General features: G+C 43.7%; 1 protein-coding gene across 3 annotated transcripts in view; it reads right to left on the bottom strand.

Moving 5' to 3' along the window:
* Positions 1-5,459: 5,459 nt before the first annotated feature.
* SLC66A2 (solute carrier family 66 member 2) overlaps positions 5,460-12,657 on the bottom strand; it is a 123,707-nt gene continuing 116,509 nt past the window's right edge. For all 3 annotated transcript variants that reach the window (XM_033929780.1, XM_033929778.1, XM_033929779.1), the window contains one exon: positions 5,460-6,591. In XM_033929780.1, the coding sequence (XP_033785671.1) occupies positions 6,384-6,591 (208 nt within the window). In that variant the 3' untranslated portion in view covers positions 5,460-6,383. The remainder of the gene's footprint in view (positions 6,592-12,657) is intronic.

Below are 12,657 nucleotides of genomic sequence, written 5' to 3' on the forward strand. Positions count from 1 at the left end.
AAGAAATTGTTTGTTTGTACTATGGTAGTTTGGAAATTTAATAAATATTTATTAATTTCTATATTAAGAACTTTATAACAAAGAAATAACCAACAACAAGGTTAACTTTCATAAAAGGATATACTATTATATTAAAATAAATTCACAATAATAATGGAGAAATAGGGGGGGTTACATTTGACCTGTAATAGCTCATGAATTGGTTGTATTGACAAGACTTGTTCCAAAGTCAAACAACTATGAGTTTCTGAGCTTATTGTTCCCCAAAGAAGAAAAGGTAAAAAAAAGAGAAAAAAAGCACTAGTGTATAAAAGTATCAGTAAAAAAGAATTTATAAAAGGAAAGAGTTTACTTCCTATTAGTATCACATAAGAAGAGGGTTGTGACATTCCATATGTTTACATTTAGATAAAACTGAACACACGATTAGGGTTGTAAAGAGTATTCGTATTCAGCAGAATAGTGATTTAAATTCAAACACAAATAATTTGGGGGTTCTACTGTGCTAAATCCTACTGAAATAAAACAGTTGATCTCTAATTTTACATTGCTTCTTTTATTATTTATGTTAAAACTTAATGCACATTATTCGTGTTCCGCCAAATAATATTTTTCATTATTCATATTTGGCCAAATAGTAAAATATGTTAATTGGTGCAGCTCTACTTTATATTTTTATAAAAAAAAAAAAAAAAAAAAGGTAAAAACTGACAAAATAATGAAAGTGACTGACAAATGGATGGTCTTAATCTTCAATTTTGATGATTTGTCGCTTTTTGGATTCAGTACATTTAGACATCAATATTTACCTATAGACAAGTGGCCTAAGCTAAGCGCCAATGAATTTCACAGATTTTGCGTGTGATTGAATGGGCTATTAGCCTACATTGATAACTGGACCAAACACCTCAGATGTGAAAAATGGATTTGCCCATTCGTCTATTAAGATCATCCAAATTTGAAAAGCTTATAACCCTCTTTCAACTCCTCAACTTTTTGCCCAATACGGAGGCAATTCCAGTGAAATGAAATGAAAACCTTGCATGCTATAGAATCTGTAAACATCTTCCTCCTTACCCTTCAATTCATCACACCCAGAAGGAGAAGGATGATGTCCCCTTCTAATAGTTGATGGGGTTACCTAGGAATACCCAATGACACATATGGATGTTAGTGATGATGCACACACATAGAAATCTGCTTCCAAATGCAGCCATGGTCAGAACCACAGGAGCTTGCTTCCACTCTGATACCGCATACTGGTATCCCCCCTCTCCCATATGCTTTGCCCTTCTGACCTGCACTGACCTTTCCTGAATGAATCCCATTCACAGGTAGTAGAGCAGAGAAGGCCACCATGGCCCCAACATTTTGCACCATGCAGCAATCAACTAGAGCGCTTGGGGAGACAGGCGTTTGCTGCTGCCCCTATATCTGGTTCAGTCTCAGCTCACCCCTCCCCCAATCATAGTATCACTGTTTTTAACTTAATCTCTCTTATATGGTTTTGTCTGTCTTGACAAGACTGTAAGTTCCAAAGAGCAGACTCCCTTTACGCACATCTGCATTCACACTGCAGTACTATACAAATCACAGTGCAAAACATTTCAAGATGTTTCGTGTATTTTGCTGTTTGCAGCAGATTTGGGATTGTCCACACAGCCCATCCACTGGAAGTGGAAAATGCCGGTCACAGTAAATATATCTTCAGCAGCTAGGTACCAGCAATATGTCCAATACTTGGCCTCTTCAGGCTATTCCATCAAAGCTTCTCAAACAGCTGCTGAACTGCAGCATAAATCATTCACTTCATAAAATGACAAAGAGAATGTGACACTGATTCAGATTTATGACAAAAAAAATGTAAGATGAGTTCTTTGAATACAAATACAACTTCGACCATTGCAGCCTGCAAAAGGAAACGGTTCAATACATTACAGGCTGGAAATCACATATTTTCATTAAAAAGAGAATGGTACCTTTAGTATACTGTAACAATTAATAATTACTGTAGAATCATTTCACACTTCTTGGAGAAGCTCCCCTGAATATTTAGAGCTACCATGTTTTAAGGAGAATATCAAATTATACCAAAACAAGTCGATGAAGCCATCCATACAATATGCGCCGGTGGCGAAAGGGCGCACAGAATGCTAGGAATGATAAAGAAGGGGATCACGAACAGATTGGAAAAGGTTATCATGCCGCTGTACCGGGCCATGGTGCGCCCTCACCTGGAGTACTGCGTACAGCACTGGTCGCCGTACATGAAGAAGGACACGGTACTACTTGAAAGGGTCCAGAGAAGAGCGACGAAGATGGTTAGGGGTTTGGAGGAGCTGCCGTACAGCGAAAGATTAGAGAAACCGGGCCTCTTCTCCCTCAAACAGAGGAGATTGAGAGGGGACATGATCGAAACATTCAAGGTACTGAAGGGGATAGACTTGTAGATAAAGACAGGTTGTTCACCCTCTCCAAGGTGGGGAGAACGAGAGGGCACTCTCTAAAGTTGAAAGGGGATAGATTCCGTACGAACAAAAGGAAGATCTTTTCACCCATAGAATGGTGGTAAACTGGAACGCTCTTCCGGAGTCTGTCATAGAAGAAAACACCCTCCAGGGATTCAAGACAAAGTTAGACAAGTTCCTGCTGAACAAGGACGTACCCTGATAGGGATAGTCTCAGTTAGGGCACTGGTCTTTGATCAGAGGGCCGCCGCGGGAGCGGACTGCTGGGCATGATGGACCACTGGTCTGACCCAGCAGTGGCAGTTCTTATGTTCTTATGTAACAGTGCAAAGTTACTGGTTCACCCACATGTGATGTTAGTTGTGACACTTGGTAGCCATTAACCTTGCAAGATGAAGAAAGAGCTGCATATAAATAACAATAATTAACTGGAAAGGGTACTATTACTTTGTACCCAGTGTAGTTTACATTGCAAACATGACAACAGATCAGAAGCATGGAATGCTGCTACTATTTGGATTTCTGCCAGGAACTGTGACTTGAATTGGTCACTGTTGGAAGCAGGAAACTGGGCTAGATAGATCATAGGTCTGACCCAGTATGACATGTTCTTATGGGAATGGCTTTCCTTGAAAAGAACAGGAACACATGAAAAAATAACAGAAAAAGATCATTCAGGGTACACTTTTGGCAGAAGGAGCGTTGTGGTTGATAATGGCGTTTCAGGGGAAAACAAATTTTAACACATCATCCCACACTGTTCCCGACTGAGATTTTCAATGGGCTGTGGTCAGCCTGGGAATTTTTCTTCGATTACTCAGCCTAAAGCTGAAGCTCTATAATAGTGGTAGTGACTAATATGATCCCACTACATGTTGAAGAGAGAGTTTATAGGAGACATTCACATACTGGTCAACTCTGAATGAAAGTCACTACTAACAATTAGAAATTTAAAAAAAATCAGACGTGTACAAAGCAAAACTCAGCTTCCAAGAAACACTCATCCAAGAAACAAGCATCGATAACATACCACAAAATACTTGGTTGTGGCTGTACACAGGCCATGCTCTCTCTACAGTGGCTCATGCCCACCTTCTGGGACTCATTTATGGAAGATGTTTCACATATGCATAAAGGAGGGGAACACTTGCAAATTGGGCCCCCTTTTGCAGTTTCAGCATATGTCGAAATGCACTTAACACACCAAATGCTCACCTTTAAGATTTATGCAGTCTAGACAGAAAATGAGAATCCTGAGTTTAATTAACTACAGCATACGGCAGCATATCGGTGTAATCACCACATATTAATTTTGAGCTTTGCCCAGACAGGCAACAAGACTTTGCAAAGGGGGACTTTTAAAAAAGAGCACAGAGAAATTCATTACACTACTTATACCGGCAACTGCTTTTTTTACAACACTGGCAAATAAAGACAAATTTAAGTTTTAAGTCGTTCTAAATCAGGGGTGTCCAACCTTTTGGCTTCCCTGGGCCGCATTGGCCGAAAAAAATGTTTCTGGGGCCGTGCAAACGCTGCAGCAAGACAGAGGAGGGAGCCGGCAAGACAGTAAACACCCGGGGGGGGGGGGGGGCGGCAAAGGAAAACACTGCATCGCCCTCAACCGGGGCCGCACAAAATACTTCACGGGGTCGCAGGTTGGACACCCCTGTTCTAAATAGAAATCAATAAAATAAATAGTTTTACTGTCAAACTCACTATGACTGAACCAGTACTAGAGACCTGGAATCCAGAGGTAGCTTCTCAGCTGTCTTGGCTCCCACAGGCATTAGCTGAATGAAGAAACGTGACCTTTTTTCCTATTATAATAATTTTCAATTAGGTTTCCCTAGCTCCCAGGCTATTCTGGTTCTGCTTTGTAACTTGGTTTCATTTCACATGTGGCCACAAAGTAACACTAATGAAAACTGAGTGATGAGCACAATTGAAGAGCCTTAATAAGAGAACTTGACCCACTGATCCAGCAGCGAGTTTCAGGGCTTGGGGTAAAAAGAGAAAAAAGTGCTTCTAACAGGTTCTCTCTTTCTTGAGGCTCTCCAAAACATACAAACACACATTCATATTTGGTCTTGGCTTGATCACTGCTGTAGCTTTATAAGTGATCATAAAAACACCAGCAAATGGAAGCCCTTATGCACAGAATATAATAATATTCTCTATATTAGTGCATTTGACATCTAACTATCTGATGTGTTCACACACTATATTATTCTGGAAGTTTCTTCCTACAGTATTTTTTGCTCCATAAGACGCACCCAAGGAAAACAAGAAAAAAACATTCTGAACCAAATTCTCCTTGTCAGGCTCTGAACCCTGTCCCCCCTTCTGGTGGTCTAGTGGTAGGCCGGGATAGGGCATAGGGCAGGCAGGCCTAGTGACAGGCAGGCAGGCAGGGCGGGCCCCCCATCCCCAGGCAGGATCCCCCCTTGGAGGCAAGCAGGCAGGCAGGGCACCCCACCCGGAGGCAGACAGGCAGGCAGGGCCCAACCTTACCTTAACTCCTCCGGCAGTCCAGCGCTCCTGCTTTCTCCCAAGTGGCAGAGTCAGAGCGGCAAGAAGGCAGGTGCAAGTTTTTTGTTTCCTGCCTTGTCCCGTGCCGCTCTGTGAATGGCGGCCCAGCCTCCTGCCCTTCCCTCCTTTCTCCCAAGCGGCAGCGGCAGAGTCAGAGCAGCAAGAAGGCAGGTGCGAGTTTTTCACTTCCTGCCTTGTCCCACACCGCTCTGTGAAAGGCGGACCAGCCCTATAGGGCAGGAGCTTTCAGCCTCCTGCCCTTCCCTCCTTTATCCCGAGCGGCACCAGAAGAGTCAGAGCAGCAAGAAGGCAGGTGTGAGTTTTTTGCTTCCTGATTTGTCCCACGCCGCTCTGTGAATTGCTGCCCCAATTCTCACGAGAACTGGGGTAGCCATTCACAGAGCGACACAGGACAAGGCAGGAAGCGAAAAACTCGCGCCTACCTTCTTGCTGCTCCGATTCTGCTGCTGCCGATGGGGAGAAAGCCGGAGGGAAGGGCAGGAAGCTGAAAGCTCCTGCCTTACAGCACTGGACCGCTGGAGGAATTAAGATAGGGGAGGGGTAAGTTTGTATTCGCTCCATAAGATGCACCCTTATTCACACCCACTTTTTGGGGGAAAAAAAGAGTGCATCTTATAGAGCAAAAAATACGGTATGTGTATATATATATATATATATATATATATACACACACACACACACACACATACAAGAGACACACATACAAGAGGAAAGACAATCATTAAGGTAACAACTATTCTGAAGCTATATTAGATTTACCTTACTGACTCACCTCATATATACTTGCATGTGTGAACACACAAAAATTGTGAACATTAAGTCATGATCTCCATAGCAAATATGCCATCAGAAGCAGGAATCCATAAGTAGTAATTTTGGGATGTTCTATCACAAATACAAATGATCACTTTATAAACAATGTATTCCTGCATCAGATAACACATCATGGTATCCTCAAAATTGATTCTTAGACAGTAATGTGGATAAATCTTGTTGCCTAGTGAATCTCACCACATGGGACTTAACTTCTTAACTCTGCAGTCCGATAGATAAATCCCACAGAAAACAGTCCCCTTTGTCATGAGAACCTTTGATAAGTCCTCATATAGTAGCATCCCACAATCTATTTTTCAGATAAACATCTATTGGATGAACTTAAAGAAAAAAAAAAGTCACAAGCTATTAAACAAAAATAATCAGAACAGAAAACTAAATAAATGTTTTCAGCTTTGTCTGCCTTTTGTTTTTGGAATGAAAGGGGCGGAAGGGTTGTATTTACAAGTCCAATCTGTAGAAGTGAGGTTGCAGTGCAAATTTTAGGACACTTCTAGCCCATGCAGATTGTCTATGTCACCAACGGGTCTAGAGGGCTTTGGCACTGGCAGGGTGGGGTGTGTGTGGCACTGGCTTCTGAAGATAGCCCCTGTAGATGTAAACTTGCAGAAGGATGGCAATGTCCACAAAGACCTGAATCAGCCCACAGACGGAAAACTGCAATGGAGCCTGGTTCAGAATAAAGTAAATCGTTTTGAAGGTATCCCCACTGGTCCACATTAGCACCATTTTGATACTGTGAAAATAGATAAATAAATTAATTAATTAAAAAGAATTCTTTAACCATATTACAGTCTTATGCTGGTCTTAAATAAAAATTTGCTTTAAAAGAGCAAAACAGAAAACAGGACTACAAATGCACCCAGAAACAGAAATTCAAATGAAGGACATCCAAAGCAATTAATATTATGGATGGGGGGGGGGATAAAGTTTGTCTGTTTGAATAATCTTCTGTAATGGCACTCCCAATTTTTCAAAACTAGAACAGGATCAAATGCAACTTGCTTTTATATTAGAACATATTATTGTAGTGGACATTGGAAAAAGGCTCATCTATATTGTGCTTGTTCAGGCTCTTCATCATGGGTTGCCCTGGCCACCTAGACAAGAAGGTAGGCAATGCTGGTCCTCGAGAGCCACAGGCAGATCAAGTTTTCAGGATATCCACAATGAATATGTATGAGATGGATTTGCATGCACTGCCTCCTTGAGATGTAAATCTATCTAATGAATATTTATTGTGGATATTCTGAAAACCAGACCCGTCTGTGGCTCTCGAGGACTGGAATTGCCTACCCCTGGATCTAGACCAGGGGTGACCACACTTTTTGGGCTTGCGAACTACTTTTAAAATGACCAAGTCAAAATGATCTACCAACAATAAAATTTTAAAAAACACAAAGCACACTGTACGCAGAGAAAATGTTAATTATCATTTATATTCTGCGTTTTTTCAAAGAGGTCAAAGCAGATGACTTTATGCAATATCATCTCAGTAACAACTATACAAAAATAGACAAATATACCCCCTCCCTTTTTACTAAACTGCGATAGCGGGTTTTAGTGCAGGGAGCTGCGCTGAATGTCCTGCACTGCTCTCAATGCTCATAGGCTCCCTGCAGTAAAAACTGCTATTGCGGTTTAATAAAAGGGGGCCATAGTGCAAAATATAGACAGCAGATATAAATTCTCAAAACGGACACATTTTGATCACTAAATTTAAAATAAAATCATTTTTCCTACCTTTGTTGTCTGGTGATTTCATGAGTCTCTGGTTGCACTTTATTCTTCTGACTGTGCATCCAATATTTCTTCCCTTCTTTCAGCCTGCTGTATGCTTCCAGACCTCATTCCCTCCGCCAACTTTTTCTTCCTCTCTCCCTGCCCCCCTCCCCTTCTTTTCTGTCTTTCTTTCTCTCTCCATGCCCCCTTTCTATCTTCATGTCCCCCCCCTTTCTTTCTTTCTGTCTCCCTGCCCCTCTTTCTTTCTGTCTGTCTTTCTCTCTCCATACTGTCACCCAGTCGGGCCCGCGAGGGCACTGCGGAGTTCACCGTTGGGTGGCAGCACAACCCTGGCGTGGCTCCCAATGAGGGAAGACCCTACTTAGTAGTTCAGTTCACTGGTGTATTAACTAAATCAACATCAGATACACCGCATATGGTCAACAGTTTTAATTCAAACAAAAAAACAAAGCAACAAAGCTGGCTTTCTGTCTCAGCACAGAGATAGCGACAGACAATACTTCTGCCAAGGTTCTCAGAAGCTCCGGGCCAGCTAGGTAGCGAACTTCCTCTCCAAAGGCAGAATTGACATTGGGGAGAAGAAGGCTGATTGGCCCAGTAGATTGTGAAGGCAATGCGATCACGGAGCCCGGGATGGGCTCCACGATCGACTCACTTTGCCTTGGCGATCTACCGGTTGATCGCGATCGACCTATTAGGCACCCCTGATCTAGACCATGCAGAGATCATAGACCCATGCCAGTACACATCTGAGGCCAGCTAACTTGAAAAACATTCAGTGGGAGAAGTGGCAAACAGCAGTGAAACAGAGAAAAAGGGAAAGTGCTTTATTATTAGGAGACATTTACAGCATTCTATATTCCATAAAAAAAAAGTAAATGAGTTCTGGCACACTATAATTACCACCATGTGGAGAACACTTTTGAAAGAAAAAAAAAATTTTGTGTGGAGAAGGAGGGAACACGTTTAAAAAAATAAAAACCCACATCTATGCTAAATGCACCCCTAGTGTTCTTTTCCAAACAGGCAAGAAAAAGTGTTCACTGTTCTATGTACAGTTTTAATTTCAGCCTACACACTATAACCTCTCCTGTCAGCTAAAATCAAAAACAAGCTCACCGTTGTTTGAGGTTTATAAAATTTGCTGTTGAAAATAGACTATGCTTTCCCTGCCCAAACACATGACATGGGCTGTGCATTCATTTCACTGATTTTCCTTGGCCATAGCTTTTAGGTTTTTTTGTTTAAATCTTGTGGCTCCCACTTTTCTTTTTTAGCTTTAGACTCTACCAAAGAGCCAAGAACAATGGAAAATTCACAGGATCCACAACCACGACAGCATTACAGAGGTTTGTTCTTACCTTTGGAAATCTTCTTTTAATCCCTGGAGGAATCAATATGATAGGTGTTTTATCTAAACCCGCAAACCGAGTCTTGCAGACAACCACACACTTTTTTCCTTTGCTCCTCCCACTTATCTGAGGAATAAAGAGCCCCTGCAGTTCAGTCCAAAAGCAAATTAATAGTACTGAAACAAAGCATACACACAAAAGGGGGCATGGGGAACTTCCCCGCCACATGACAGCATTTTATTCAGCTCTGCAAAAGATAAGCAAACAATTAACAGGCAACATTAAAATCAGGCGAGAACATGGCAGCAATATGGAACCAACCTGCTGTGTGCAATGAACACTAACTGGAACAAAGCCAGTGGCAAGCAGATGCACTCTCGTACGTGGAATGATTCTCCACAGGGTCCTTCTGCTGGTTGAAAGATACTGAAGCCTGAAAGGAGAAACATGCAAGGCAGAAAAGGCAGGCGATATACAGAAACAGAGTAGATAAAGAGGAGGCCATATTGATTCCTCTGGGGGCTAACAGAAAGATTACCAAAGGTAAGAAACTAATCTTCTATTCTGTTATATTCCTTCCGGAATCAATATGTGACGTACCAAAGCAATGGCAATGTTTAGGGTAGGACAGAAAAGCCTGTTCGCAACTCCAAGGCCCCAAAGGTGGAGTCAGACTAAGCCGCCACGTCCACTCTGTAGAACCTGGTAAAGGTATGAAGGAAAGACCCAAGTAGCTGCTCTACAAATCTCTGCCGGATAAACCTCTCGAGACTCCCCTGGTCGAGTGAGATTTGAGAGAAACCAGCAGCTGCTTACCTTAGGTGATGTAAGTCGACAAAATGGCCATTCGGATCTAACGGCAATAGAAACCTTGTATGCCGGCCTACCCCACCTGGATTGGCTAGTCAGGACAAACAGATGGGCAGAAAGACAGAATTCATAAGTCCTTTCTAAGTAGTGAAGGAAAACTCTTTGCACATCAGTTTCTGCAATATCTTATCTTTCTTCTCCGATCCTGTGGGACAAAAGGCAGGCAGATGAACCTCCTGGTTGACATAGAAAGCCAAAACCACTTTTGGAAGAAAGGAAGAATCTGTAAAAAGGAAAACCTCCACCTCCACAAACCAGAGAAAGGGCTCTCTACAAGAGAGCTGCAGTTCAGAAATATGCCTTGTAGAAATAATTGCCACTAGGAACACTGTCTTGATCGCAAGGTCCAGAAAGGATGCATCCTTAAGCGGCTCAAAAGGAGCTTTAGCAAGCCCTTTCAGCACTAGAATAAGATGCTACTTAAGAAAACGCTGCTGAAGGGGAGACCACAAGGGAAGCGCCCACCTGAGAAATCTGGCCACATCGGGATGAGCTGTAAGCGGACTGGAACCGCTGTGCACTTTGAAAAAGGAAAGGCCTGTCACCTGTCCCTTGAGAGACTCCACCGCAATGCCTTTCTCAAGGCCAGCCTGGAGGAAGACTAAGACCATCGGATTGGGAGCACACACCGGCTCCAACTGGTCTCAAAAGTACACCACTGCTGGAAAGCCTTGGCATAAGCAGTCATGGTAGGTGGCTTCTTTGCTCTTAAAAGAGAGAAGCAACAACTTCGTTAGAGTAGCCCCTCTGAGTCAAGGCCTTGTGCTCAAAAGCCATGCTGTAAGACCAAAGCACTGGGGGTTCTCCATGGGAACTGGTCCTTCATTAAGCAGATGAAGAGGGAACTTGAGCTTCTTGTCCTGTTGAAGACGGACGAGATCCGCATACCAGGGATGGCGAGGCCAGTCCATCGTCACTAGGATCACCAAACCTGCGGATGACTTGACTCACCAAGGCGCAAAGATGTAAAGGAACTCCCGAGTCAACCAGGGCTGAACCAATGCATCTAGCCCTAAGCTTCCTGGCTCTGTTCTTCAACTTAAGAAGTGCTTGACTTTCGAGTTTTTGGCTGAAGCCATCAAGCCCTTTGCTGGCTTGCTCTAACACCTCACAATGAAACAAAAGGCCCACTGTGAGAGAGACCACTCTCCTGGGTCCAAGACTTGGCAACTGAGAAAGTTTGCTTGCACATTTTCCACTTCAGCCACATGCACTGTGGAGAGAGCCTGAAAGTGGAGCTCTGCCCACTGAAACAACATTTGAGCCTCCCGACTTAAATGAGAACTCCTGGTGCCTCCCCGTCAATTCATGTATACCCCTATGGCATTGCTGGAAAATGCCCTTACCACTTTTCCTTCCAGGGTGTTTTGAAGATCTCGCAACACCAAACATATGGCTTGATGCTCTAGATGGTTTATCAACCAACCCTTTTGATGGGGAGTCTACTGACCCTGGATGGAGCTGTCCCACAATGAGCACCTCAGCCTGAAAGACTGGCGTCGGTAATGAGAAAAATCCACTTCATGACTCAAAGAGGCATCTCCTGCAACAGAGCTTCTCCCTGAATCCACCAGCACAGGCTGCTTGGTGCTGGTTCCATCCAGGGGAGTGACATCTGAAGGGATGATGCTAACAGGACGACCAAGACAGGAGGGACTCTTGTAGAGGCCGCATGCGCGCCCTGGCTCAAGGAGGCCGCCATGGACCCCAGTTCTTTAAAAGAAATGCCATGCACTGGGGTTCAGGAGCACTAAGAGATCCATGATCTATTTCCGGAGCTTCTCTTTGTAGAAGAGACATCACTGTCTCCACTGCTTGCTGCACTCCAGTCTGGACGGAGCTCTGACCAGCCAGTCACCTTGGACCTTCATTCTGCGGAAATGAGCCACCTCTACCACAATCACCTTGATGAAGGTGCAGGGGGCTTGCTGTTGGAGAACATAAAATCTGAGATACTTCTGGTGTCCCGGGAATATAGGGACATAAGATAAGCCTCTGACAGATCCAGAGATAGAAGAAATTCCCCCGGAGCCACTGCTGTGATCACTGCATGCACTGTCTCCATACAAAAGTTCGGGACCCTCAGAAAGGCATCAACTGCCTTGAGATCCAGAATGGATCTCCAGTCCTTTGAGCCTTTCTTTGGCACAATGGAGCATCAGCCAGAACCCAATTCACTTTTGGGAAATGACTCTATGGCATGAATGTCAAAGAGATGCTGAAGTGTTGCCTGGACTTTTAACTCCTTTTCTGCTGGAGAATTCAGAAAGAAATCCAAGAGGGGGGGAGTCTCTCTTGTGACCATCCCTTAGGATTTCCAGCACCATTGGTCTGAGGAGATCAGTTCCCATTGCTGGAGAAACTCTTACAATCGGCCTCCAATGAAAGGAGGTGCAACTGAAGTCCTGGTGTCATTGGGACTTCTTAGGGGCTAGTCTAAGAACCTAAAGCCTGCTAGCGCCTGGGATTTTTAAAGTGCTGTCTGAATTCCTGGGAGTATCTCTGGGCAGAGGAGTCTCATGAGTTCTGGCAGAACTTGTGTGGGAGATTAAAATTATCATGATTGCCCCCCGGAAGACAGTGCTTGCCATCCGGGAGAGACTTAGGATGGCAGTCTATCACTCTAGCCATGAGGTTATCCAGCCCCTTGTCAAAGAGCATTTGTTCCTTGAAGGAGGAGCCCACTTAAAGTTGCCCGAGAAGCCAAATCTCCAGCTCAGTGTTGAATCCAAAGCATCCTATGGGCTGACACTGCTAAGCCAAGACCTTGCCCAGAACCCTGCTACATTATCCATGCCCTCCAGCACCAGCTGGGGGTAGGCATCCTCCTCCGCTGA

This window comes from Geotrypetes seraphini, chromosome 2 (genome assembly GCF_902459505.1).
Source record: "Geotrypetes seraphini chromosome 2, aGeoSer1.1, whole genome shotgun sequence".
Taxonomy (NCBI): Eukaryota; Metazoa; Chordata; class Amphibia; order Gymnophiona; family Dermophiidae; genus Geotrypetes; species Geotrypetes seraphini.